Source organism: Molothrus ater, chromosome 2 (genome assembly GCF_012460135.2).
Source record: "Molothrus ater isolate BHLD 08-10-18 breed brown headed cowbird chromosome 2, BPBGC_Mater_1.1, whole genome shotgun sequence".
NCBI classification, from domain to species: domain Eukaryota; kingdom Metazoa; phylum Chordata; class Aves; order Passeriformes; family Icteridae; genus Molothrus; species Molothrus ater.
The window spans coordinates 26,579,205-26,605,781 of record NC_050479.2 but is presented as its reverse complement, the minus strand read 5'-3'; the positions used below and the strand labels follow the sequence as shown (position 1 = coordinate 26,605,781).

Genomic DNA, 26,577 nt, shown 5'->3' with positions numbered 1-26,577 from the left:
CATATCTCATCACTATAATCTCAATAAAATAATAAAGTACAAACATTTCAGAACTTAGATAAAGCTGTGGGGCTTACTAGTTTTAAGAAATCAGGAAAATAACAATCCTCACCACCTGGCAAAGTTCTGGAGTGAAATCTAAGAAAATATTTCTTCATATATACAAACTAATGCTCTTCCTGTTTAGTAGGCTTGGGACAGAGATTTTGCTAAATATATATAACAAACTATTTCTGCAAGAAAGAAGGAGAATAAAACACCCAGTGTATATCCAAGGCAAGTAAAAGACTGCACGTCTTATGTGGTACACCAAACCACATAACTAAATTTTGAGCAGAGATTTACACCAGCAAAGTTCACTCCCTGTTGCTCTGTGCAAACTTAGCTGCTGTGGTTCACACATGGGGACAATTTTGTTTCTGTGCTTTTTACTTGGCTAGCAAAAACTGTTTAGGGGAGCGACAACTGGGGCAGTGCTCAAAAGCTCGTAAGGGAATAAAGATCTCACGTACCAAAATAAATTATGTGATGCTGAGCACAAAAAACCCAAACCAAGGCAAAAAAACTAACACTCCTCTCCATTCACCACCAGTAAGTATGAAGTCGGAGGGAGAGTCCTTATTTAAGCAGCGTTTGCTTCCTGCTGGATTGCAGCTCATCTTCCCCCTTTTTCCTTCCTGAACACGACACTGTAGCACCAGATTTCATCAAGCTGGTAATACCGGACCCTGTCTCCAGACCCCTCTTGCGGGAACGTCCGTGGGTTCGCCTCCACTCGCCCCTTTCCCAGTGCCAGCTCCTGCCCGGGAGCCACAGGCCGGCCGGGGCCGGGGCCGTGCCCGCCGGGCACCTCCGCCCCGATGCGCTCGCACCTGAGCGCCTCGGCAGCTCCAGGGCCGCTCCCCGCGGCAGGCCGGGGCACAAGGGGAGAACAGAAGGAGATAAGCGGAGCGCGGGGGCGACCAGCCCGGCTCCCTCTCCTTCATGGCGGCGGAGGGACGGGGGAAAAGAGCCGGCTGCCCCGCCCGGCGCTTCGGCAGCGACGCTCACCTGAGGGACGGAAGAAGGCCCACAGCGGCAGGGCGGGGAGGGCGGGATCGCCGGGCGGCGGGCACGGGTATCAGTGGGCGGCGGCCGCGGGCGGAGGGCACCGAGGAGCCCCGTCCTTGCGGCCGCCCCTCGCCCCGCGCCGGTGCTCGAGCGCCGGGGCGGCGCCTCGGAGCGCAGCTGGGCGGGACCCGCGCTCGGAGCGCCGCCTCGCGGCGGGAAACGTCACCGTGGCTTCTCGCCGCACGCCGGGAGTTGTAGTCGGAGCCGCGGCCCCGCAGCTGCCCCAGCACCGCAGCCGCCGCCGCTCCCCCGGCAGCGCTGCGGGCTCCGCACCGCGATCCCGCGCTCCGCCTCTGCGGCCCGTGCCCGGAGCGCTCCCCGGCGGGAGGCGGCGCGGGCGGGCCGGTGCGCGCCTGCGCGGGAGGCGGCGCCGGGCGGTGAAGTTGGTGGGAGCGCCGGTGATAAAATGGTAGGTTGTGCGAGCCCGGGGGGGAGGGGAGGCGAGGCGGCGAAACCGTGGAGGGGGAGCCTCGAACAAGCCCCAGGCACCCCCCCCCCCCCCCCCCCCCCCCCCCCCACCCCACCCCACCCCACCCCACCCCACCCCAGGCCGGCGAGCCGAGCGACCCCGCGCCTCCTGCCGCGCCGAGTCCCGTTGCCCTGCCCGGGAAGGCGCCAGGCGGGGGGGTGAGCGGCGTGGGGACACGGGGACGCGCACCCCCGTGCGGAGTCGCTCTCCCGCCGCCTCCTCCGCCGGGCCGGGAGCGGGGAAGGTCACCGGGGGCGGCGGGGGAAGGGAGGGGGCTGGGCCCCGCCGCGGGTATTTCGAGCGCAGGCAGCCGGCGCAGCGCGTACCTTTCCCTTTTTTGGGATTGGGGCTGGCGGGGCTGGCCACCGGAGCTGCGAGTCCCTCGCTCCCACCGGCCCCTTCCCCGCCGCGGGACGCGGCAGGTGCAGCCGGAGGCGGTGGGAAAGGTGCGGTAAAAGTCCTTTGCTGGGTGGCGAGGTCGGCCGGGGCTGTTTTGGGAAGGGAGGGCTCTCCCGGTGCCTCTGCAGCAGCTCCAGCGCTTCCCTGGGGTGTGCGGTACGGTGTCATAGCGCTGGGAGAGGGCTCCAGAAGCGCGGCTGGGCTGTGCCTGGGTGCGAGGTGCGCATCCGTGCTCGGGTGCCCTCAGCGAGGGGTCACGCTGGGGACAGGAGCTCCGGAGCCGCCCCGGCCCGGGAAGGTGCGCGGGGCCGCTCCCGCCGCAGGCACCGGCCGCGGGTGAGCGGCACGAACCGTGCTACGTGGCAGGGTAGGGGGCTGGAGAGCCCTGTGTGTTTCTTATCGCTTCAAATAATTCAGTGCTTCATTTCGCTGGAAAATATCCGTAAATGCCTGGCGTTAGCTAGGCTTGAAAGAGGGCGCGGGGTTTGCTTTGGCGTTGTTGGCAGAGCCCTCTGTTTTGAAGTGATTATCGCTAAGTTTGTTGCCCAGAAGAAGTTTATGTAACTGAGGAAGATCTTGGTGCAGAGACTCCCTTAGCTAGACCTTCCTGAAAATTTGGAGGCAGGCTGGAGCTTGCAGCCAAAGGATTATTAGTTATTTACTTATCAAAGTATGTAGTAGTTATGTTTTGCACGTTTTTCCTCCCACTGTACACATTTCTTGGGTAAAAAGAAACCTGGCATGTTTCTTCTTATATTAGATTGAAAAATCCTGTAGGAAAGACCAAAATCCTTATCTTGTTTACATGATATATTTCTTGTCTCAGGGCCATCTATAGTTCAAGACGTCCATATGGGGACAAGAGATAAAAAGTAAGCTGAAAGATGGTCCCATGTTTACTCCTCACTGGATCAGAATTCGGTTCTCTTTTAAGAGACATGTAAATTTTCCATTATATCTGACTATTTAAACTGTAGTGGGGAATTTATACAAACTTCTCAGCTTAACTGTTGGCCCAGAACATGTGTTAGGTAAGGTTTAACAAAATTGGAAAGTACAGAATATAATAAAAAACAGAGTTTGACTTAAGCTATCTCCTTCAGCTTCCAACTTTGTGTAAAGAATAATGTTGAAATTTGTTACTAGCAAATTTTCTCTCTATAAAATGCCCATTCCTACCTCTTGGGTGTTCCAGAAGTTTGGGGATATTGTCTCTATGTGGTTGCTTTAATTGCGAGAAACATCTTATTAATTCCTGTAGACCACTGCAACAGGCTTTTTTGTTGTTTAATGTGTTAGAAGTATAAGCATATTTTTCAAAGTTTAATTAAAGCTTTCAGATCACATTTACAGCAATCTTATAGTTTCATTGTAACATTCAACAGTCTCCGATATGTCCATTTCATCTATTTTATTTTTGCCTTATGTCTTCTGTTGGCAGTGTTTTATAACATAATTATATGAGAAATGCTTCTGCCTTTTTCAGCTGATGACTGGTTAAACTTTGCATTGTTAATTGTTGCTAAGAAAATATTATGAAAACTCTTGGGTATTTTTTCTCCGTGTATGGACTTATACAGAATTTGAGAATCTGTAAGTTGCACCTTTTTAATTTCTCTTTTTTATAACCACTAGGCATATCTTTCAGAAGATAACCATATTGTAATATGACGAAACTTGTGTTTACTGCTGTTACAGAACAGAAAAACGTCAGCATATGTGAGCAATAAAGCAGAAATACAAGTTTGTTACTGACAGAATATGTGCTGCTAAAAATGTATATATAGATGCTGTCATTTCAATTTTCAGAAGAAAATGCTGTCTATTTAACTGCAGAAGAACAAGGCTTTGTCTTCCTGTAATTCTGAAGTGAAAGTTGTCATCAACAAGAAAACTAAAACCTTTAAAAGATAGGCATTAGTAGTAGAATGCTGAAACAAACTTCTGGATTAGCTTCATTGGCTTTCCTGCTTCTTTTGCATCCCAAAGCATAAACTTAAATCGTCCCAGAAGGACAAGGTCCGCCAGTTTATGGCATTTACCCAGGCTGGTGAAAGGACTGCTATATACTGCTTAACACAGAATGAATGGAAACTAGAAGTGGCAACAGACAACTACTTCCAGAATCCAGACTTGTACTACAAAGAATCCATGAAAAATTCAGTAGACAAGAAGAAATTAGAACAACTATATAATCGATACAAAGGTAAGGTTTTGTTTTCTGGTGAGTTTTTGGTTGGTCAGCTTGGGTTTTTGTTGTTGTGGATTTTGTTTTGGTTTTTTCTAAATTATGTTGTGTGAGAACTTTTTCTGCTTTGCCCACTACCATTCTTGAGGAGTTTTAAGTAAAGCTAGCTAGCTTTTGCTTCTCACTGTGTGTTTATAGTAATAAGAGTGAAAAAAACGTTTTAAATGCTTTTAATGATTAGTACACAACTTAGATATCTGTAGACTTTAAAAGTAGGAAATTAAACTTCCAGTGGGGAAAAAGTGCCAGCTGTCAACATTGTAGCAAAGTTTATTGTGCAATTTACATGATATTTTGCCAGTAGTCGCTCTTAAATGTGTATGATGGTCTTTCCATGGCAAAATAATACATATTGTTCTTATGCTAATATTTGGGGGAATTAATTCTGTTCAGAGACAGTAATATTTCTATACATTAAAAGCAAAAATGTTTCAGATAATGTTACAGCTAGGAGTGTGACAAAACAGTCAAATAAGAACTCAAAAACTAGGTACTACAGCCTTATTTAATTCCTTCATGCTGGCATATTACAGCAAAAGTGATGTGCCTATTCAGAGAGGTTTGGAGGGAAAACCACAGGAAAGCGGATTAAAGGCAGTTGTTTCTTTTCCAAGTTTCATTTTATGTCATTGTTAAAAAGCAACAACAACAACAAAAAAAAATAGGCAGTTAAATAAAATAAAGTATGCAATCCAGTTGACAGTGCTTGCTAACTGTGGCACCTGACATGAGTGTGCATTGTTCGTGTTGGAGCAGTGCAGGCTGGAATCTTTGCTAGCTCCTGTTGAAATCCATATATCTCATGTTTGAAAACATGAACTCTTAACTACTACCCAGTTATGATTTTATGTACTTTTCTAATTGAAATATATGGCATGTTTTGTGTACACGTCATCTTTTTTTATGTTATTGTTTCCACCATTTTTGTTCTTTGCATAATCTGTTCTATTTTAAGTGTAGGGATTCTTTAATACTTCATTATTGTATGGTAATGAGTTATGTAGGGACAAAGAGGCAGCAATGCTATAGCATTTCTTTGTGAAAACAAAAACCCAGAGACAAAACTCAGAGAACCATGTTTTGGTTTATATATGCCTGTGTGTATGTTTTTATATATATAGCATATGCATACATCTGACTCTTTTGTTTGCTCCTTTAATGTCAGTCTTGGAGATTGCTGGGTCAAAATATATATATTCAAATTCATAAATGCTGTTAAGACTATCTAAAATGGAAGAAGATTGTCACAAATGTTATTTATTATTTACAAAGTTCTAGCAGTGGCAAACTGCACCATCTGACTTGGGTGAAAGCAAGTCTAGCCAGGTTATGTCAGTGTTTTAGTTAGCAGCAGACCTTTACACTTCTGGCTTATAAAAACTGAAGGTGTAAACATTAAAAACTTTCACAAGATTTGACAGAAGACTATAAAAGTTTTAGTTAAGGACCTTACCTTGATTCATGTTAGGCTTAAACCTGAGTCACTGGCCCATGAACAATAAGGGGTTCCTTTGTTCTACAAAGCCTATAGAATAGCGCACTCTACTTGAAATCTGAAAAGCCTTTTTGTTTTCTGTGCTGTTTTTGCTTTTTCCTACCTGTTTATTGAGCAACTCTGTCAAAACAACCATTGCGTTTTTTTACTAGTTGCCTGTATGATGTGAAATATGATAGGGATAAAAAGTCCTTGTTGAAATCCACCAGAATTTTTCCACTGATTTCAAGACAGTGCACATCTTGCCTTCAGTTCTTCAATTACTCCCCAAATACACAAGAAATATGTTTTACATGTCTTAGAAGTAGTTGAATAGCTATATTTACTTGTTATTTGGGATCAAAGGTCCCTGAATTATTATACCATTGGTGTAATTCTAGGTTTAATAGATGTGAGTCTGTTTGCCAAATTAACTTCCTCTCTGGAATTTGCAATTTCCTTCACTGTAGTATTGGCTGGAAAAGTCAAAGAGATCTTAGCTTAAGAATTAAAATAAAATTTTAAAGGGTTTATCTAGGCTTGATTTTTTTTGAATCAACTTCTTGGATCAGGACTTAAAAATGGCATGGTTGAAAATGGTAGCAGTTTAAGAAGTTAGTATTAAATCTACTCAAGAGATGCTTCTTTTACATAGCCCAACTTATAATATTGAAATGTCTTCCTCTCAAAAGCTGGGAAAGACAGTTTTGTGGTTTGTAAAGTCTCAAGCTTTGCAAACTAGAGGTTTGGGTTTATTTTCTTTTTTTTTTTCAATTGGTTTTTTCTTCTCCAATTATCTAAGTTTGTGTGCAGGGGGTTGTTTGTTTGGAGGCTTTTTCGAGAGAGAATTTTGTTACAGAATTATTATAAGACATCTACCAACATTCAGAAAGGTACTACTGGAGAAATACTATGTTTCACTTGTACTAAATTCTATTAATTAGCTTAAGACTCTGTTATGCTAAGGCATTGCTTGAACAATGTTTTGGTGATTTCCCTGACCTTTAATTAAACCCCCAAAATCTTTGAATGTGGTCTTTAAAGAGCTATAGTGGATACCCATATGTCACTATCAGGAACAAAAAAAAAATCAGGGGTCTAATGTGGTAGGTGTGGTTTTGTTGGACTTGATTTTGGGTTGGTTTGGGGTTTTTTTTTAAGCTTAATGCACACCGACCAATATAAATATGTTGTACATTTTGATGTGTTTATCACCCTTACTGTTTCTAAATGTAGGCAGTATCTTCTGGGTTAACTCAAATCTTTTAAAGTGGATTGTGGAGGGAAAACAAAATTATTTAGTTGATGTCAGCAGGGAAGTTAAGGAAAAATTGCAAACTAATTTCTCTGTAAGTTTACAGAATACTTAATCTATTTACTGATTCTCTTTTAAAAATATCTAGACTTCATGTGAAAACATTTGTGAAGGTTATGAAAAAATGAATACCTATATTATGCAGCACATCAGAGCTGTCAGATGATTATTTGTTAATATGTTTTATTAATAATTATTCTCCTATTTGTATTTTGAACTGCAGACCCACAAGATGAAAATAAAATTGGCATTGATGGGATTCAGCAGTTCTGTGATGATTTAAGCCTGGACCCAGCCAGTATCAGTGTTCTGGTTGTGGCATGGAAATTCAGGGCAGCCACACAGTGTGAATTCAGTAAAAAGGAATTTATTGATGGCATGACAGAGTTGGGGTAAGTGTCCATTTCTGCATAGTTTATAATGTAAGACCTGAACTATGTTTCTGTTCAAAACATTTTCACTTAAATTGTGTGAAGGTTTAAAAAGCTGTTGAGGCTAGTGCCAAGCTTAACAGATGCAAAATGTAGTGTGTTGTCTTCGTTGAATTGGTGCTTTACTGCAAAGCCTTAATGACCACAGCAGGGGGGAAGGAAAACAATTTCTACCTGTACAGCAAGGGAGTCAGATGATTCATGTATCTTTTTATGTAGTTCATAGTAAGCATATGCATATTTGTGTTAAGGACTAGAGTTGGACCTCCTGCTGTTAAAAACTGAAATTCACTGGAGGTGTATGAAAGGTAAAAAATGTCGCTGTTGAAACAGAAAAGAAATAGGAAAAGAGAAAAGAGCCTTTATTTATTTCCTTTGCCACCAACAAATGGACCCATCTTTTTTTTTTGTCCATTTTACCACCTATACTTTCCTCTCTTTCATACTAGATACTTCATTTGTACAAAATATCTATGAAGAATTGAAATAAAAATGAGGCTATTGGAAGTAGAAAAGATTGGTCCAACTGTGATGTAACTGATAAAAAACTCCTTTCTGGGTTATGGAGCTGTTCTGGATAATAGACTTTGAACATTGTCTCTGCTTACCAATAAAGTCAAGCATGTATCATCATAAAGTAATATTTTGTGTATAACTTTTCCTTGCAAGAGGAGCAGCATTTCTAATATTTAAAGATGTCAAATGACTCTTTTCAACAGATTTTATTAAATAGGTGGATAAGTACAGTTTTTCACTTGTTTCTCTTTTTTGTAGCTAAACAATTTCATTTGATCTTAGAATGGCACCTTAATCAATGCATTTCTAAGACAGACCAACTTATAGGAAATGTGGTGGTTGTTTCTTGAGCAGGGATTGTAGCAGTCTGATGTTACTGACCTCATCAGTTACTGATTTCTTTTTAAGCTTTCATTTTTAGGAAATTGTGATGAAATAACTTCTGAAATAACTATCTGAAGTTCACTGCTTTATTTTTTCCCACTGGGTAGCTTTGGGTAGAAATTACAACAATAATTATGATTTTCTAACCATGGACAGAAATTAAGTGTTCATGCTATTTTATTAAAGGTTGCCAGCATTTTTAATTTTTTTTTCATATAAGTGATTAAAAAGCTTTTGCTAAACCACCTGTTCTTAGAGCAACAGCTGTTCTTAGGAGCATAATATGGCTGTGCCTGCTTGCCACAGCACTTACTGAGAATTTGGAATGATTTTGTTACGTACTTGGAGGCACAGTGTCTGTGGTTTTTAGCAATGAAGACAAGTGAGCAGTCAAATGGAAAGACATTCCCTGAGGCTTAGATCACATAGCATCTGTAGGATACATATGAGTAGGTATATTTATTGTCTAGATCAAGTCCCTAGAAGAAGCTCCCAAACTGAGCTTCTCAGTTGAAGACTGTTGGCAGAATTCTTTCTTTTCTCTGCCAGGTACTGCTGGAGACCAGAAAGGTGCTTATTTTTATCTGGACCATGCAAGACAGTTAAAACTGCATTTGTGTTTTATGGATGTTGTTGTAGTTACCCATCCTTTAACAGAATTTTTCTTGAATCTTTAGAATAAATACAAACATTTAACTATGGGGAACTTTCAAATACACAGTGTTAGTTGTGATACTGCTTCTTTTGAAACCCTTTTGCTTCACTTTGAGTTTCTAGGTACAATTCAAGATACTGGTATTGTCCTTGTGAACCTTGAATATTCATTTGATGCCTTGTTGTGGCAGAAACACTTTTCCTTTTAAAAGTGTGACTTCTAAGCTCAGGTGTTTTCACTGAAAATGCTTTGGTGTTATTCAGGGATGTGTTTCTCTTAGAATTTCAGTAATGTGATTCTGTCTTAGCCTACCTGTGCTAGGCTGTTCAATAGTTTGCCAGCCTTCAGGCTATCATTCAAGGCTTATTTTGTTCCTCAGTTTTATTCTCAATTGTTCTATGATGGGGAGAGAATAACTGCAAATAATACTTTATTTAGTTGGAAAGTCCTCAAATGTTAAGATGGACTGTAAAAAATGTAGTGTGAAGCTCTTTATTCAGGAGAGTAGGGAATAAGCATTGTCTATCTAGATTAAAGCAAAACCACACACTTGTGTTACAGCTGTCCCAGGGGAAGGAATAACAGAATTCAGTGAGGGTTGGGTGTTCTTTAAGAACAGAATAGCATCTATTCAGAAATTCATCAAGAGATAGAAAAGAAGTTAAACCACTGAATCCTGTTTGCATTGTGTACCTAATGGATGCCTGTATACAATGTTCCACTTAAAATTCTTTAGTAAAGGCACATGAGCGTTTACGTTTTTCAGAATGCTATCCACAAAGATAATATCTTTTATCTTAACCACTGTTTTGTTTTGCTCTTAAACTAAACCCTAAGAAGGTGGGGGGAAAGTAGGAAGAAATTTTAAATATTTGCAAATAATGTAATCTCTTTTGAACAGGTGTGACACCACAGAAAAGCTAAAAGCTCTATTGCCAAGGCTGGAACAAGAGCTAAAGGATCCAGCAAAGTTCAAAGATTTTTATCAGTTTACTTTTAACTTTGCTAAAAATCCTGGACAAAAAGGTCTAGGTAAGTAGAAAAAAAAAAGAGAAAATGTCTGCAGTCAGTGAAGTCTTCCAAATGTTTCCAGTACTACAATATTCTCATTGGCAATTGTATAGTAAACTCTTTATTGATTTCTTTCACTGACTTCTCTTTCCCATCTTCTTTCATTTAATCTCTTATTCACATCCCCTTGGTACAGATAATCTAATGGGGTTCTCCGCCAGTATTGACATTCTCTCACCTCTTGTCGAATGAAGTTCCTGCAGTTCTTTGAGACCTGTCAAATTTTATTTCTTTTAAATACTGAGCTAGTGAGCTCTGTGTGTTAAGGACTACTGAAACAAGATGTCCATATCAGCCCAGGAAGAGGGAGAGAATTGGGCACAAGTTACTGTTCTCCTTAAAATCTTTACTTTTAGCTCAGTTTTTATGTAAAGTTTAGAAAAAGAGTATTATGGACTTGGTTTAAACCTAGTGAGTAAAAATAGGCATAGTTTATATAGCATTAAAGTATTATTCTTCATAAAGTTCAAGCTTTATCCCAATCCATGCCTTGTATTGCTGGAGTAAAACTGATACACCATTTAAATTCCATTTGTTTCTTCAAATCAAAAATAGCTAGTTTGTGAATAGATGAAAAAACAGTAAGATGAAGCCCACTCTCTTCAAATTTATGTCCACTTTCAGAAGATCCTGTGTAGGAAGGAATTAATGTTTTGTATATAGAATAGCACTGTACCATCATCCCTGTTCTTTGTGCTGTGGGTGAGAGGAGTGGTTTGTTGGTTTTTTTAGGGTTTTGCGGTTTTTTCTCTTTTTAGCATAGCCACTTGAAATCTGTGTCTAACTTACTTGGAAAGTTGATAAATGTTTTTCTCAAGAACTGTTAGGAGAGCAGAATATCAATTTAGACCTCAACCAGGTGTGTCTGTTCCACATTCTTGACTTTGAATAATCTCTCTTGTCTTTCCTGGTGTCATCTATTTTTTTTTTTTGATAAACTATGGACGACTTTTAGCCAGTTTGTATTTTTCTACATTTTTTTATCAGCACTGCCATTTTTCATTTCATCTGTCACTCTCTCATGGCTCCTGTGCCACTATTACTGACACAAAAATGAAGTCTTGTAGTGGCTCTGTAAGGTTGGTTAGATTCTATCCCTTAGCTAGTCTTCATTAACAAAGCTTAGTACTTCCAAATTGCAGGAAAGGTAAGTCAGTTACAGCTGAAGTTGGAATCTGTGGGATACCTAATGAAGTATTACAGATGGTTTCCTGTGTTAATTGGGTCATTCCAACATGACACTCATGAACTTATATTTCAAAAGCTTTTCACCTAAGCCTGTATGAATAGTGGATGAGGGCAGGCAGCACAATCCAGATTTGGAACTGAATGTTTATTTTACATGAGGAGGAAACTGACTTCTTTTCCCATATTTCTTTTTATTCAGTATTGGGGGTCCTTTAATTTAAAAGTCTGTCTTCTCTGTTGTGTAAGAAAGATGTTTTATTGCCAGAAAGTTTCAAAGTTCCTTTTTGCACTATGAGTTGATCTATTAGCAGGAGAATGTAAGCGCAAAAACTGAAGTAAAACTTAAACTGTGGAATGAGTTGGTAGGTACTGTTGCTGATTTCAGTTTTCAGGAATTTTAGTAATTTCAATAATATGTAGAGTCTCTTAATTTCTACTACTTAGTTCTTACATGGCATTATATTGGTGGCACCTTTCATCAGACTTTTTCTGGTTTTGCTAAGATGATTCTAGATAGTAAAGAAATTTAAGCAGATGCCACTTTTCTTACTTTAGTGGAGATACACCACATTTCTTGGATCACCATAGGTTGAGTAGAGAGAGACTATTGAGCAAACATAGGGACTAATGTGACATTTTTGAGTGATAGAGGCCAGTGATAGTTTACCCAAATAAAAATTAGCACTGTGTAGGTTTGGAGTCTGAATCTTTACAGGGATTATCCATCATAGTGGAGCAAAGAGGTGAAGGAAAAAAGTAAATTTACAGGTAGGTGTAATAGCCACAGAAGGAAGCAGTAAGCTGTAACCAAGGAAGAAAATGCCACCACTTATTTTACTGGAGTGCTTGTATGAGCTGAGAATTCTAGTTGCTTCAGCTACATTTAATACAGGTTTAGATTGTTGGGTTTTTTTAATTTCACATCTCTTTTCTGTATATATTTACATATTTTCTCCTGGAATGAGACTGTTCATCTCTGCTTCCTGTCTCCAGGGTTGTTTGGTACTTGTGTCCAATGACTGTGTGCCATATTGTCAAGGAGATGTGGGAACTTAGATCAGCCACGTACAAAGTCTGTTTCTGTCCTACTCAGTTTGGAACCTTCACTTTGATTAAGTCCATATAGTTAAACAGAATGAATAATTAGATTTGTTACCATCTGAGCTGGTAGAAATCTGTGCCTAGCTCTGTCTAGGTCATCTTACAGTGATCACCTCTCCTTCTCCCCACAAGCACATTAGATGGCATTCAGTCAGTACAGGATGCTGCTTAGCTCCTGCCCAAGCTGCTTGTCTTAAAGTCTTTCTGGTGAATTGTGACTTGGAGGAGACTGAGAGGTCTGTAAGTTTATGTCACGTAAAGGATAAACGTGAATGGTTTGAATTAATGGAATGGAAATAATCTAGAAGTTATTTCCTGAATTTCAGTTGCAGACTATTTTAATGTGCTTTTTCTAGGGTCTGAAGTATTCAGTGTTTTTTCTTATTAGGCTGGGAGCTTAAATCACCAAGTCTGGTAATTGTGCTCGTTGGACTGATCTGTAGGCTAAAATAATATTGTTTGATTCTTGGATATACACATAACATATAAATGTACTTATTTGAAAACTAACCAAGTTTGACATAGAGCCAGTGACAAATGAGAAATTCATATTCTTTGCAGATTGCTAATAGAAACCTTTTATAAAAGAAGATGAAATTAAACTCTTTCTGTTGGGTCCTTCAGGCTAAATGCTAGGGCATCTTTTTTTTTTTAAAGAAATAACTCTTGAGACTAGAGCTTACCAGAAACTTGTCTGTGATAGGCAGACTGACTTACTTACACTATTATTTCTCATGTTTTTTTCTTGTTTGTTACCTTAGCATATTGAAGCCATAAGAAATGAGTGAAATATCTTGAAAATGTTCAAGCAGCAATGCTTTGGTTATGAGTCATGTTCACTGTTCCATCATTTCGGATTACTTTTTTTTAAATCTGTATCTGGTGTTTTAAGAAGTGATATGCAGCAGTTATTACTTTATTTATTGTCCCCTCTCCTCTGAAAAACACCAGGAAATAGTGATTTATGGGTTCCTTTTTAATATGCCAGGTGGTCTTTAAATTTAAAAAGTAGAGAAATACTTACATAGGATATTCCCTTATGTTAGACAGGGTCAACATCTACCAAAACCAATTATTGCACACACTTTTCTAACCAAATGCTCTGTGGTATGCTACAACATACACTAAATTGCCTTTTCAGTTTCAATAGGTATTAATAAGATTTGAGGTTTGATTTGTACTGGTCCTCTGGCTGAACAAGTCTGAGAGCCATTGCCATCACAAAATGTAATCTTAACTTTTTGATGGCGGGTTTCGTACATCTTTGTCCATGTTTACTTAAATCTGTTGTTAAATTATTTTTTTTCTTTTTCTAGCATGTAAGTTAAATCTCTGCTTCTGAATTTTCCACTGTAATACTTTAACCAACCAAAGTAAATACGCAGCATACATTTTGTTAGTGTGAGTAATGACTTCTTACATAGTTAGTGATTATGTATGTGTCTTCATTTAGTCTCTGGACTGAGCAAAACCAACTATCCTGGTAAATTTTATCTCCTAGCTCTCTGATACTGCAATTTTGTCTTCCAACACTCATTTCCTTTGCAATCAAATTGACCTAATTTTCTCTTGTCATGTAGTACCCAAACAAGCTAGATAACCTTCCATATGTCTTAGATGTTTTACTTCTTGTTTTGCATCCTTTTGAGTTTGCTGAAGTTTGGTACTGTCTGCAGTTTGCAGTCTGTTTTACTGTTGGGTTTCTGCAGCACTGCAATGTACCCAGTTGTGTCTGATCCTTCTGATCTGATATTTCTGCAGTTGATTACTCTCATTAGCATATGACTTTGCATTTCTCTTTAATGACATCTTTCTTACTTACTTCCACATGATTTTCCAATTTGTCCAAAGAATTTTGAATCCTAATCCTGTCTTCTGTCGTGTTAGACTTTTTTCAGGTTTTGTCTAAGTTGCAAATTTAACAGAAGTTTTCTTTGTTACCATCCGAGTTACTTAAGTATTGGGCAGTGTTAGATGTAGGACTGACCCACTTTCTCCCAGTTTGGCAGGGAATGCCTGAGGTTCTTCCAGAACTTCTTTGACCACTGTGAAGTTTCAAGCATGGTAGGAGTTTGAGATTGCTTCAGTGTACTGAGGTGAATTTCACTGTATCTGGCTTCACTTTGGGCAGCAGTGCTTGAAGACAGAATTTCTAAAAGTTTTTTTTCTGAAATAACTGTCAGTTTTCATTGGATCTTTTTCGCTTGGAGCATAGCTTGGAAAAAAAAAATCTCTGAGTGTCCCAGACTTTCTGGAGTTTTTATCAGCAGGACACAGTATCTTTTATCACACCAGCTGCCATTTGTAAGATGGGGAGTGGGAAGGCACAGAAGCCCTTCTTAGAAGTTTTTTTTGGTGATAGAAGAATTTTGATGATACCTGACACAGCTGTCTTCATAATTCAGAGGGGATTTTGCTCCAGGAAAGTGGTCTTGGAGAGTAGGAGTGTGTGTGTAGTTCTGTGTTTTATCTATTTTTGAACTAGCTTGTCTTCCCTTGCTTTTCAATTTCTTCTTCTCCACTTCCCCTCAAAACCAATGCAAGAAATTCTGCCATTATGTAATTAGATGGGAAGAAATCCTCTCCAATAAACTAAGTTACATCTGTTCTGTCATGCCCTAAAATAGACACAGAATTCAGTACACCGATACTCATTCCTAGAAATAGGACTGCCTTTTATAGGAGTCTCTTTTCCACAGCTCATGTGGTGACAGTAGGGAATTTTTATTTCTCCTTGTATCTGCAGGACTTCTGTTGTTGCTGTGGTCTCATCCAACTGGAATGTTTGCATTTACTTTTGTTAGCTCAATATTACCAGGTGGAATGCTCCAGCCTGGGCTCGTGCTGTTTAAAGAAGTGACAGTAGTAGCAGTGCCCCAGGGTGATATCTTGAGATGCAGGAGGCAAAAGCTCAGTGCATAGGATCTGCCATGATGATCTTGAAGCAGAAAATGATGTTCTGATGAATGTTACTAAGCACTCAACTGTCGAGTGTCTTTCAGATACATCTGAATAGATTTGATCATTATCCAAGAAGACAATGGATGCTTATAACTGTTAAAAATGTGACTCTGTAAGTGGTGGACAGAATTAAGGAAAAAAAACTGCCAAGTTTCAGCACAGCAGCGCCATCTCAATGGCTGTGTGTTGGACCTGGAGTACATAATATTTAGATATATTAAACTTGATTTGCCTTTTGTCTTTATATTCTGAAGGTGCAGTTTATCAAGTTATCTGGTTTGCCAGGAGACTTTAAAAGTGATTATTATGGATAACTGTGATTCTGTCTTTAATCTGCTTTCTCATGTTCTTACTACTGTATATAGTGCAATAAATCTTAATTTTTTGCATAGTGCAGATTCAGAGGGGTTTATCTTGCATTCTACTCCCAAGGTTCAGCTTTTCTACTGCAATCTGAGTGAAATTTTGTATCCTAGCTCTTGTTGGTAAGTGTATTAAAGAATAGGATTATAGGTCTTTTGTCATGTCTACAGAGCAGTTCAGATTTCTAAGGGCACTTTCTAAACAAGGCCTTAGCTCTGTCTTTTTTTTTTTTTTGGTTGTTTGTTTTTTGAACCTGATGCTTGCTTTGATTCTCTTACTGGGTCTCCCTTTGAGCCCCAAAAAGGCATGCTCAGGAGTTTGTTAGAGTTTGTTTCAGCCCCAGGGAGGAGCTTAATGCATTCTTTCATAGTCTTCACCTTCCAACATGGAAACAAAAAGCCGATTGGGTCCTTCATCACTTCTTTGTGATCCCTTCGTCTGCTTGCTGGCTCAAAAGGTTGTGCTTCCTTCTCTCTGCCAGTTTCCTGGGATCAAGCAAGAGATGAAAGATGAGGAGGGCATTCAGACTTGAATCAGATATTACCTCAAGACCAGAAGAATGACTATCTTTGCATCCGGTATGTGGACTTCAAGGAGGTTTCCTCTCCTATAAGCAGATGAGTATAATGTACTCTTTTTAATTGAAGCAACATCAGCTGGGCTTTTATCATAGCAGTATCTCAAGATTCTTTGAAGAGATCTTTAGACATTAGGGAAGGATATTTTTTCTTTCTGTTTTGTTTTCTTTTTTTACTCCTGCCCTCCCCCCAAGCTAGTTATCAAGATGTCCTCCCCTTTCAATGAAGAATTAGATTGATAGGCAATTTGTAGGAGTGAGTGCATGGAAGAAGTTGAGTGAGGTCTATAAATGAATTTTATATTTATTTTGTAAGAGGTCTGTAAATGCTGTATTTTAGGTGTTCCAGTGACCTTGGTTTATGTGTATGGTTCTTGCTTTATTTTTGTTCACATTTTCCATGTTGAAAATGCCAGCAGTTTAAGGGAAACTTCATATAGAAAAGGTGTTTTGATCAGTAACAGTGTGGCCAGTTCTACTAATGCCCCTGATTCTTTTACTCATGTTTGGGCCTTGTTTGGGAAATGAATATCCAGTCAACTTTAAGTCTTCTGTTGTTGTTTATCTGAATGGTACATGGAGAGATTTGCAAAGAGGCAAAAGGATTTTTGAACTGGCTACAGTCAGGTTCATTAGGTTGCACTCAAACTGATGTTCTGACAGTCATCTCCTAAATCTAACTTGCATTCCAAAGCAGTTCATCTGTTTTTTGCTTAAGGTGATAAACAGATAAACATGAAATGTTCTGCATGGAATCAGGCTGCTTCAGCCTGGCAGATGCTGAGACAGAGCCAGTGAGCACAGCCAGACCCTGCTGGGCTCTGCTCCTGTGAAAGCCCTGTGCTGTGCTTTACCGCTCCTCCTGTCCACCACAGGCACTTGAGCCTGACACTGCATTGTCTGTCCCCTAACACAGGGCACCAGGAAGCTCCTTGTTGATGCCTTTGCAGGGATGAGTGGATCCAGCTCAGCTAGATCCTGACTTTAGCCATGATCTGTATTTGTATCACCCCCCTTAACTTGTTCTTTCCCCTTCTGCCTATCTTCTGTGGGGGAGCTTCCAGTTGCAACTACAGCCTGTTTTGCTCTAAGCTTTTGGCAATTCAATTAAGTGTTTTTAGGTCTAATCCTCATGGTATATTCTTGTTATTTTGCCGATTAGGAAAGAAGGAACTAATTCTTGTGTCTGTGCTCTTAGCAATTTGGAGGCCAAAGAAGACTCTTAAAATCATTCAGAAATGAAGAAACAAGGAGTCTATTAAATCTGAATCTTGCAAGTATTCACTTGATGCTTATTGGTCAGGCAGGTATAATAGACCTGTTGTTGAGACAGATTGACACCAGCTTCCATTGTTCTTACCTGTGCATCAGTTCCAACACAGTGTTGAAAAGTTCTATTAGTAATTCAGGTGAATTAGTGATAATATTCTCTCCATTTCAAACACAAGTGTATGAACAGGTCTTGTTGGTAGGGCAGACTGAGAGCTGGAAAGCTCTGTTTGTTGGAGGATGACGAGTGAGTGCTGCAGTCCCAGAGGGCGGTTTTGGCACAGCAGGTGTAAATCAGCTGCGTTTCATGTTCCTCAGAAATCCTGCTCTCCAGCCAATTCCTTGCTATCTCTTATTTCTCTTTTTGTTTTCACACTTCCTTAATTTCTAGTGTGCAATGACTTCATTGCCCTGGTCCAAAATCATAGCATGAGGAACTTATTTGATTCTTATTTTTTTCATGCAGCTATCTAATAATTTTTTCCTTTCTTAACAAGATTTGGTCAAATCTTAAAAGTAGACACAGGCTGTATTTCTCCTTCTGCATTAATTGTGCTGTTTATACCACTATTCTGTTCAATCAGGATAGAAGAGGCTAAGGTTTTTTTAAAAGCCAGTTTAGCATGAGGCTTTTAATGTTTGAGGATAGGTCATGCTGCATTCAAAATACTATTTCTGATTGAGAAAAGCTGATTGTTTAAGGGTCTGCATGATGTACAATTCTCACTAGATATCAATACTAAAAATATTTTTGGGTCGAAAGGAAAGCTCAAAATATATAATGTACAGTATACGATACCGTATTTTTATTATGTTCTTCAACCTTTTAGCAATTTCATGTATTGGATATGAAAATGGATGTTAGCAATGAATTCTCTTTTAAACTGATCCTTGTCTAGGTGTTTTCGGAGATCCATGCATCTGTCTTCTTCTCTTTATTAAAGTTACATTATTGGTCTATGATGTGGGTAGCATATATTTTGGTATAAAAAACCCAGCATATTTTATAGTTGTAGTTTGATTCTTATTGTAATGATGCCTTCATATCTATTCAGCATTGAAAGAGGTATTCCTAAGACTGCCTGAAGAATTTTTGCTTTGCAAAAGCATCTTCCTGTGGGAATGCAGAGCCCTAATGCATAAGGTCTTTTCTCTTTTTTCAGTATCTATCAGTGCAGCACTAATTGTAGCAGATCCCCAGCAGTACTGTTTATTGATACTACTGTCAGCATGCTAATGTAGGCTTGAACTCTCTAACTAGGTCTTCCCTTTAAAGCAGAAAAATCCTCTTTTTCTGTTCTCCAATGCCAGATTTTTCAACCTAGGCAGGGAATTGTCTTCAAACAGAAGTGTAGGCATATCCCCAGAGATTGTGGCAAACCTGAAGACCTAGTTTGCTCATGTACTTACAGGCTGCATAAGGTGGCACTTTCAGTACCAAAAGTGATAATCCAATCTAGTCCGTGTGTTCAAATAACACTTGTGTTAGTTGATGGCTTTGTGGGATTACAGTGAACCAGATGAGAAAGATGGACTTTTTTTCCTCCTTTTAGCAAATTTTAGTGAAACGAGAACTTTCCTCCATGTGCCTACTGGGAGGAGCAGCTCTAGTGTGGACCTGTTTGATCCACTACAGAGCAGCATCCTCAGTGGGATATGCATTTTTCATATGTTATAGCAAATAACTTCTGCATCTTTGTGCAGGAGAATTCATTGACAGACACATGTACAGTGTCCCTCGAGTGTCAGCTTAAGACAGTATTTCACACGCATTGTGTTAAACATAATTTTGCAAGAATCACCCTAACATAGTACTGACTTTGACAAAAAACAAGGAAGTGTTCTCTCTTCTTTCCCTTTTACCTCTTCTTTTGTGGTACCTTTAATCATCTTTGTTTCCCTACCTGTACTTTCTTCCTTTTTCCAAGGAATATTTCCATCAGAAGTATAGTCTTTTCAACTATTAAGCTGAAAGATTCTTTCAAAGTGCATTTTGCTTGAAGTTGTCACATGATAGATTTGCAAGGTTTGCTTGGAGAGGTTGAGTCTTCATAAAGAAGCCTGAGTGAGTGGGATCAAAGCCAGTTACTTCACAGTGGAGTTTAGAAACTATTAGGTTTTGTCTTTTTCATCATTTTTGCTTTTAATTTGGGATAACAGATAAGAATAATTAATCTGCGCAGCTAAGCAGCAAGTAAGGCTCTTAATTACTCTCTTCCTCATAGCTTTTGTGAAAAATGAGAGGAAGTGTGGCATAGACAGGAAGAGCTGAGGGAAGTGTATTAGAGCATAATTCAAATTCTGTACTGAAGAGCACTGGCCATAGTAGGACAAACCCTTGCAGCAGTGTCCCTGTGTAGATAGGTAGAGGCATATTGCATTTCTCTGCATCTTAACTGCTGCACTTCATCCAGGCCCCAGCCCTGTCTGAAACAGGGATTCCAGGGGCATGGCAGTGTTAAAATCTGGAACATCTTTCAGACATGAAGCTTGATTTCAGGTGACATTGTCCTTTGGTTTGTAGTGTGATATATACAATTTCAAAAACCATTCTTCTTGTAGGTGCAGGCTAAGCTTCTGTTTTATGTGCTATCACAGTACTTTCTCTTAAGCTTCATGTTCTGTTTACACTTTGTTTATACTGAAAGCACAAGCTGAAATGTTTCTGTGGTTTCAGAAAGGCTGTGCCTTATTTTATGGTTGTAGTGATCATGTACTTAGTGCAAGCACCAAAGCCATTAGCATTGTGAGCTGCTGAGGATGAAAACAGGCCTTCAAGGAAACATCCTTTCTACCCTGAAGCTGCATCTAATGTTGCTTCTGCCTTTCTGCTGGAACATGTGGCAGTGCTGCATCTTCCTTTAACGCTGCTCTCAGATCACTGGTCACGATGCAGAATAAGGCTGATTTCTTGGACTTGTATTTTCAGTACTGGGTGTAGGTGTTTGTCCACTGAATGATGCCAGAATTATTGCTGTAAGGGATAATACCACAGATAAATGACTTTTTTCATCCACTCATGTCCTTAAGTTCCACAGATGTCAACGCCTCTTAATTTGTCATATTTTGTACTCACTTGACTTTGAAAGGATTTAATGTTTGTTTCTATCAATATTTGCTATATCTGTGCATGTGTGTATATATTTTTCTTTTTTGATTTGCAGAGAGATTTTTCATTAAGTGTTCTATTTCTGTAGATTGAAAGTAGTTTTAATCTGCCATTGGTGGATGGTGACAAATATTTTAGTTTTATTGACTTTGATGTTCAATACAAAATCTACATTGTTACTGTTTGTCTTCTGCCTTTTGGGTCAGGGAGAGTAGAAAACAATTCCTTATAGTTTTTTAGTGATTTTGAAAGAGTGTTCTTTACTTGTATTATAATATACTACAAGTAGCATTAATAGTTTAACCAGAAGGGGTTTATTGCTTATAAAGTACTACAGTATTTATGTGTTGCTTTATCTCTTGCAGATCTTGAAATGGCAATTGCATACTGGAATTTAGTCTTGTCAGGAAGGTTTAAATTTTTAGATCTTTGGAATAAATTTTTGTTGGTAAGTATGTGCTTTATTCCTTACTGTCTATCTTATCCACAGTAGTCTGGCTTTTGTTGGCTGTGTGCTTCCAATGACAAAAAGATGGGGTGTCTCTATGCTTCCTTCAAACCTTTTCCTTTTTGAAAACTGATACAAAATACTCTCAAATCAAGCCAAATTAAATCTTCTCTTTATGGCTTTCTAATTTAGAAGAATGCAAAAAGATGCAGCAAAGTGATAGAGTGTTCTGCTTGCTTATTCCTGTATCCTCCTACTTAGGAAAAGTTTCTGCATGAAAGGAAGCCATGAACTGGTGCTGCTGATTCTCAGTGATAAAATATCCCAGCTGTGATTATTGTCAACCATGTATTTTACCATGCTCTGCTTTTGTAGTACTAATGCATAAACTCAGTCATTTTAAATCAGTCCTAACATAATTTAACATTAAGAGACTTTCCATTTTCCACAAAATTTTTTGCCTGAGTAATTAGGTTGATTAATTTTTTAGCTATTAGTAGCGAACTGATCTTGACAGTTTCCTTATTACTAGTGCAGTTCTGTGGGCAGTGAAGTAAAGATGCATAAATTAAACCTTAGAAATTCAAAAATATTCTTGTAAAAGACCTGATTCACTCATCCATATTTCTTCATTTGCATGTCTATATTATTACAAAAACTGAAGTTACATAATATATGATTTATCTTGATTTTCTTCATTTTATTTTTTATCTGTAGTTTAGAGAAATCAAAAGTCTTTCTGCATTTTTGTCCCCCAGTGCTTAATAAGGAAGATGTACACTTTTTGAAATATTTTTCTGTAGTTTTTTTCTAAATTTTTTGGCAGTATATTTATTTGAATCAGTGAATAATGTACCAGTTTCATCAAGAGGGCTTCTGAAACCATTTCATGTTTTAACTGCCTCAGTACAATTTAAGACATCCAAACTCAGATCTATAGATGCAACTGAAGAAAAATCTACAAGTTATGACTTGGTATTAAAGTGTGTTCCTTTAGAAGAAATATGTGACCTGAACACTTAGTTGAGAAGAAATACTTAAAAGATTTCAACCTAAGAAAGAAGCAAGCAGGAAGTCTTTCAGATAGATTTCTTTCTGTTATTGTTTTTTTTAAGATAAAGAAGGTGAAGAAATGTTTGAAATAGGTGTATTTCTGTACATGTCAATATAAAATACTGCTATGGAATTTGAAAGTAGTTTGGACTGAACAGTACTGTTATTCCTCTGTACAGGAACATCATAAAAGATCAATTCCAAAAGATACTTGGAATCTTTTGTTAGATTTTGGAAATATGATTGCAGATGATATGTCCAACTATGATGAAGAAGGTAAGCAGTGTTGTTCTTCTATTATTTCTAAAGTCCATACCTCTTGGGTGTATTCTCATAGCTGCAGATCTTCACTGCACAGACTCCTTCTTCTGCATGTTGTTCTCTCTCAGTTCAGGGCTCCTCCAAGGCTCTCCCTGACTGGCTGACCCACCCCCTTTTATCCCAGTTATCTTCATTGGTCACAGCTGCAGCCCAATTAAGGACATCACAGCTGCAGCCCATCAAGGGCAACTGGGACCTCTGGGGCAAAGCCTCTATACAGATATTCTAATACAATTCCTCTACTATAAAGCAGTACCTGAATATCTTCAAAAATTGGTACAGCAGAATTAAATATACTGCTATAAATGAACAAGGGAACATGTTATTACCTCGTGTCCTAATTTGTTTACCCTTAAAGTTTCAGCTGCCAATACAGTGTCATACTTATTGCCAAAATAGTAGTGATAAGAAAGTTAACTGGTTTGCTGTAATTTGAAAACAGGGGTAAAGATACAGTCACACCATGATGGAGCACATTATATGAATGTGCTTTGCTATAGACCTCTGAGTGAAACAACGTTTTTGTTACCCTAAATTTACCAACAAAAATTTTTGTTACCCTAAATGCAGTTTACTCTGTTACTAATTCTGTTTTAGAATGTGTGCAGAAATAAGTCCTAAGATATGAATGGCTTAATAAGAATGCTGTGTTTTTGCTTTCAGCTAATGTTTATAGTTGTAGTGTGGAGTTCTGTGTTTTAAATACGTTTTGGTTGTCTTTAGAAAGAAGAGATTCAAATGTGGAATTTATTAGTTAGGTGTTTTTTTTCAAGTATTTTATTATGTTTTGCCTGTTAAAGCTGTTAAAGACAAGGCCAGGAATGTCAAGATGAGCTTCTAATACTTTGTATTTGTAGACTACACCAGTTTGCTGCTGGTAATGGTTGGCTAATTTCTCAATTGCTTGATTTTTCTGTAGGAGCATGGCCTGTTCTAATAGATGATTTTGTGGAATATGCACGACCAGTAGTCACAGGAGGAAAGCATAAAACTTCCTAACCCCAGATTTGTTGATCTGGACTGAATGAACTGCAGTGGGTAATGAAGATTTGTTAGCTGATAACTGCACATTGGTGCTGGTTTCAGTGGTCGTGATGACATTCTGCAGACAAAACTGCAATTTCTCCTTTCTGCCTAAAGAAAATGATGGTGGATGTGTGGACACTTCAAGAACAAACTCAGAAGATCCAAGCTGTTTGTAGGCTATTGGCTTCAATTATTGTACTGGTTGTATCATATAGGATGTAGATTTTGCATGATTTTATACTTTGGAGAAGTTTAACTAGAGGCCATTTTATTAAAGTTTTGACAGCACAGCATGCCATTCAGTTCATAATCCAAAGTGAACACCAGCAGTTACATAAATAAAAATGTATTATATTGTACTTATATTAAAAGCAGTATTTGTGGTATATAAATTAAATCCATAAATAAAACTTATGCAGTATGTTGTATTTTTATAAAAGTTAGTTCTGTGGATCTGTCTTAATACGGAATTGTAAAAAATCCCCAAACAAATGAACGTATGGTGGGGTTTTTTTTTGTATTTAACTTATTGCCAACATGTTAAATTTGTATTTTCACATCCTAGATGTATACAGTGATTACATCCAGCCTTTTGCTCTCTCCCAGTGAAATTGACTTCCTCATTTTTCTTCTTGAAGTGCTTGGACATGTAACAATAGCATTGCTGAGGACAGGCTGCTGCTCTGTGCTGTGTTGCTGCTCCAGCTTTTTTTAATAACCATTTTAGAGCAGACATTAAACAACCAAAGATGCTTTTATAATTCATGTTTAGTTATCATAATTGAGTTAGTCTCCAATTATGTGTTTTATTTATTTTTAATAATGAACTGGCAGAATATGGATTTTATTTGTAGCTTGAAACATATCATAAATTCTAGCTAAATGCAACATAGTTGTAAATTAATTTCCTGGCATTTCTCACAGAAAATAGATGTGAGTAAGCCCAAAGACTTAACTACTTGGCTTCCATGGTGGAGAAATAGTTAGGGGTAAGGAGACTTCAAATTAATGATTACAAGTGTTCATGCCTATGAATGTGTTGTGCATTCAATTATATTTAAGGGGATTAAAAAGCAAATTAATGCAGTTTCAGTGATCTCAAGGCTGGTGAAATTGGACCAGTTTTCACCAAATCTGAATTTGTTCAGTCACTTGTTTCTCCCCTTTTGCCAGCCACTGATTATGTAGTGCACAGTGGTGTCAGTCTTCTGTTTCTCATCAGTGTTTCTGATGTCTGAGCACAAAAAGGTTTTACCAGAAACTATTCAGCGTGTCTTCGCACAGGGCTCTTGCAAATGCTACCTCATCAAAATGAGTTTGTCATAGCCACTGTACAGGTCTGGTAAAATGAAGAGTTGCTAGAGAGTATGTACAGTTATGATCAATATATTTTCTGTATTTAAGGCTGAATAGATGCAAGAATTTTTGAGAAAATAGTGCATTAAGTTATATAAATTATATCTGTTTGGATCGTTGAAGTGTTGCATGACAGCAGACTCTTTTATTTTGTAGTTGCCAGGGTATAAAAGCTTACAATATTCTCTTAAACTCTAATATTTAGAGTTTCATACAAGCATTATGTCAACACAACGTGCAAGGACAAGTGTATATGCTGCATACAGAGACTGCCTTCGTTCTTCCACTTGCTAGAATTTCAGTTGTGCATGGCATTTAATAAGCAAGGTGAGGGAAAATTGGAACAAATTAGTGATTATTCTCTTAGTAAGAGCCTAGCAAGCAAGTTACAAATGCCCTGTGAGTGATTTGGTATGAGTATTTGTCTCTTTTTGTGAGTGTCAGCCCTGGCCAAACAGCCGCCAGGTGTCAGCGTCTGAACCCGCTGCTGCCTGGAGCTCCTGTGCAGAGTTACCCACTGAGGCTCTGCCAAATTGCTGCTTTCTGACTGCATCCTTTTAGAAGGGCATTTGTGTAACTCCAAGTATTCTACAGAAGTCAGCAGAGAGCTAGAAGCAGTTCTACTCTTTTTAATGCTTTTGATTTATCTATGCCTCCTCCTCAAAAGAAGCCATTTCTATATCTGTCTCACAGGCTTTGTAGAAATGTGTAGCATTTTACAGCATCAAGTGCATTTACCTAGCCAGAAACAATGGAATGCTTGTTACTCACACAACTGCCATTTAAAATATATAGATAAAATATAACTGACCAGAAGTAGTTTAATCTGTTGGTATGTGATGTAACTGAAGTTTCATAGCACTAGAGCTTGTGAAACATTTGCTTGTGATGAGAGCTCCATCAAATCATTCTGATGAACCTTCTACCTTTTAGAATAAATAGAGCATAAAAAATGCATGTGGGTTGAGGGTTTTTTTTCCTTGTTTATCAGAGCAAGAAGGAAGAGATGCTTAGCCCAGGATTCAGAGTGTGTGTGTGTGTATATATATACACACACACTCTTAAATCTCATTCCTAGAGGAATCCTTCATGGGTGACAGTGGAAGACTGGGCAAAATACTCCAGAGATAGTAGTTGATCCTTGTGAGCCAGATTTTGAGGTTTGCTACACTTTTCCTTTTTTATTTTTTCTTCCTACTCCTCTACCCATTTTAAACAACATGTGATTTTTACATTCCTGTATGAAGTAACACCTTCAAACATGAACAGTCATAAAAAATGCAAATAAACTGCTTTCACCTTACAAGTTTCTTACATATTTTAATCATTTGCTGTTGTCTGCAGTTTCACTTTACAGGGTACTCTGACTTCCATTTTAAGTAAGCTGATACAGTGGTAACACCTAGGCTGCTCAATTTATAATCCTAAATGGTACAGATGTCTTCAAGTTGTTCAGTGCATACAGTATTACTTCACAGATATGCTGTATGTATTTTTAAAGTTGGTGCCAAGTTGTTTGGTTTGAAACTGAGCCATAGGATTTGTACTTGCCAATTCTAAATTTAAATGTAATTTATCATGTGTGTCATGCCAAGGAGAGCAAACCTGCAGGCATCTGTTCATTCAAAGCACCTGGGAGATTTGCTGCTGAGTAAGTTGTACATGTGTGTATATTTTTTGGCACTGGAAAAAGGAATAAATGGACTGTCAAAGGATTGAAGTCAGTCATGTGA

The 26,577-nt window shown here is 38.8% G+C and overlaps 2 protein-coding genes across 6 annotated transcripts in view; one reads left to right on the top strand and one right to left on the bottom strand.

Annotated features, from left to right (window-relative positions):
* Positions 1 to 1,376, bottom strand: part of TMCO3 (transmembrane and coiled-coil domains 3) — a 33,783-nt gene extending 32,407 nt beyond the window's left edge. The window contains exon 1 of the mRNA XM_036393987.2: positions 1,051 to 1,376. The gene's annotated coding sequence lies outside the window, so the exon portion shown is untranslated. The remainder of the gene's footprint in view (positions 1 to 1,050) is intronic.
* DCUN1D2 (defective in cullin neddylation 1 domain containing 2) lies at positions 1,312 to 26,577 on the top strand. Of its 5 annotated transcripts, none has more exons than XM_036394000.2 (7): positions 1,312 to 1,519; positions 3,968 to 4,184; positions 7,239 to 7,407; positions 9,903 to 10,033; positions 21,006 to 21,088; positions 22,321 to 22,417; positions 23,382 to 26,577. In XM_036394000.2, exons 1-7 carry the CDS (start codon positions 1,517 to 1,519, stop codon positions 23,459 to 23,461), a joined length of 780 nt encoding a protein of 259 aa, XP_036249893.1. In that variant the 5' UTR covers positions 1,312 to 1,516; the 3' UTR covers positions 23,462 to 26,577. The 5 variants fall into 5 exon arrangements, with proteins under 5 accessions (XP_036249893.1, XP_036249910.1, XP_036249936.1 ...); XM_036394017.2 differs by having other exon boundaries at positions 1,314 to 1,519; positions 3,614 to 4,184; XM_036394043.2 differs by lacking the exon at positions 1,312 to 1,519 and adding an exon at positions 1,700 to 2,025.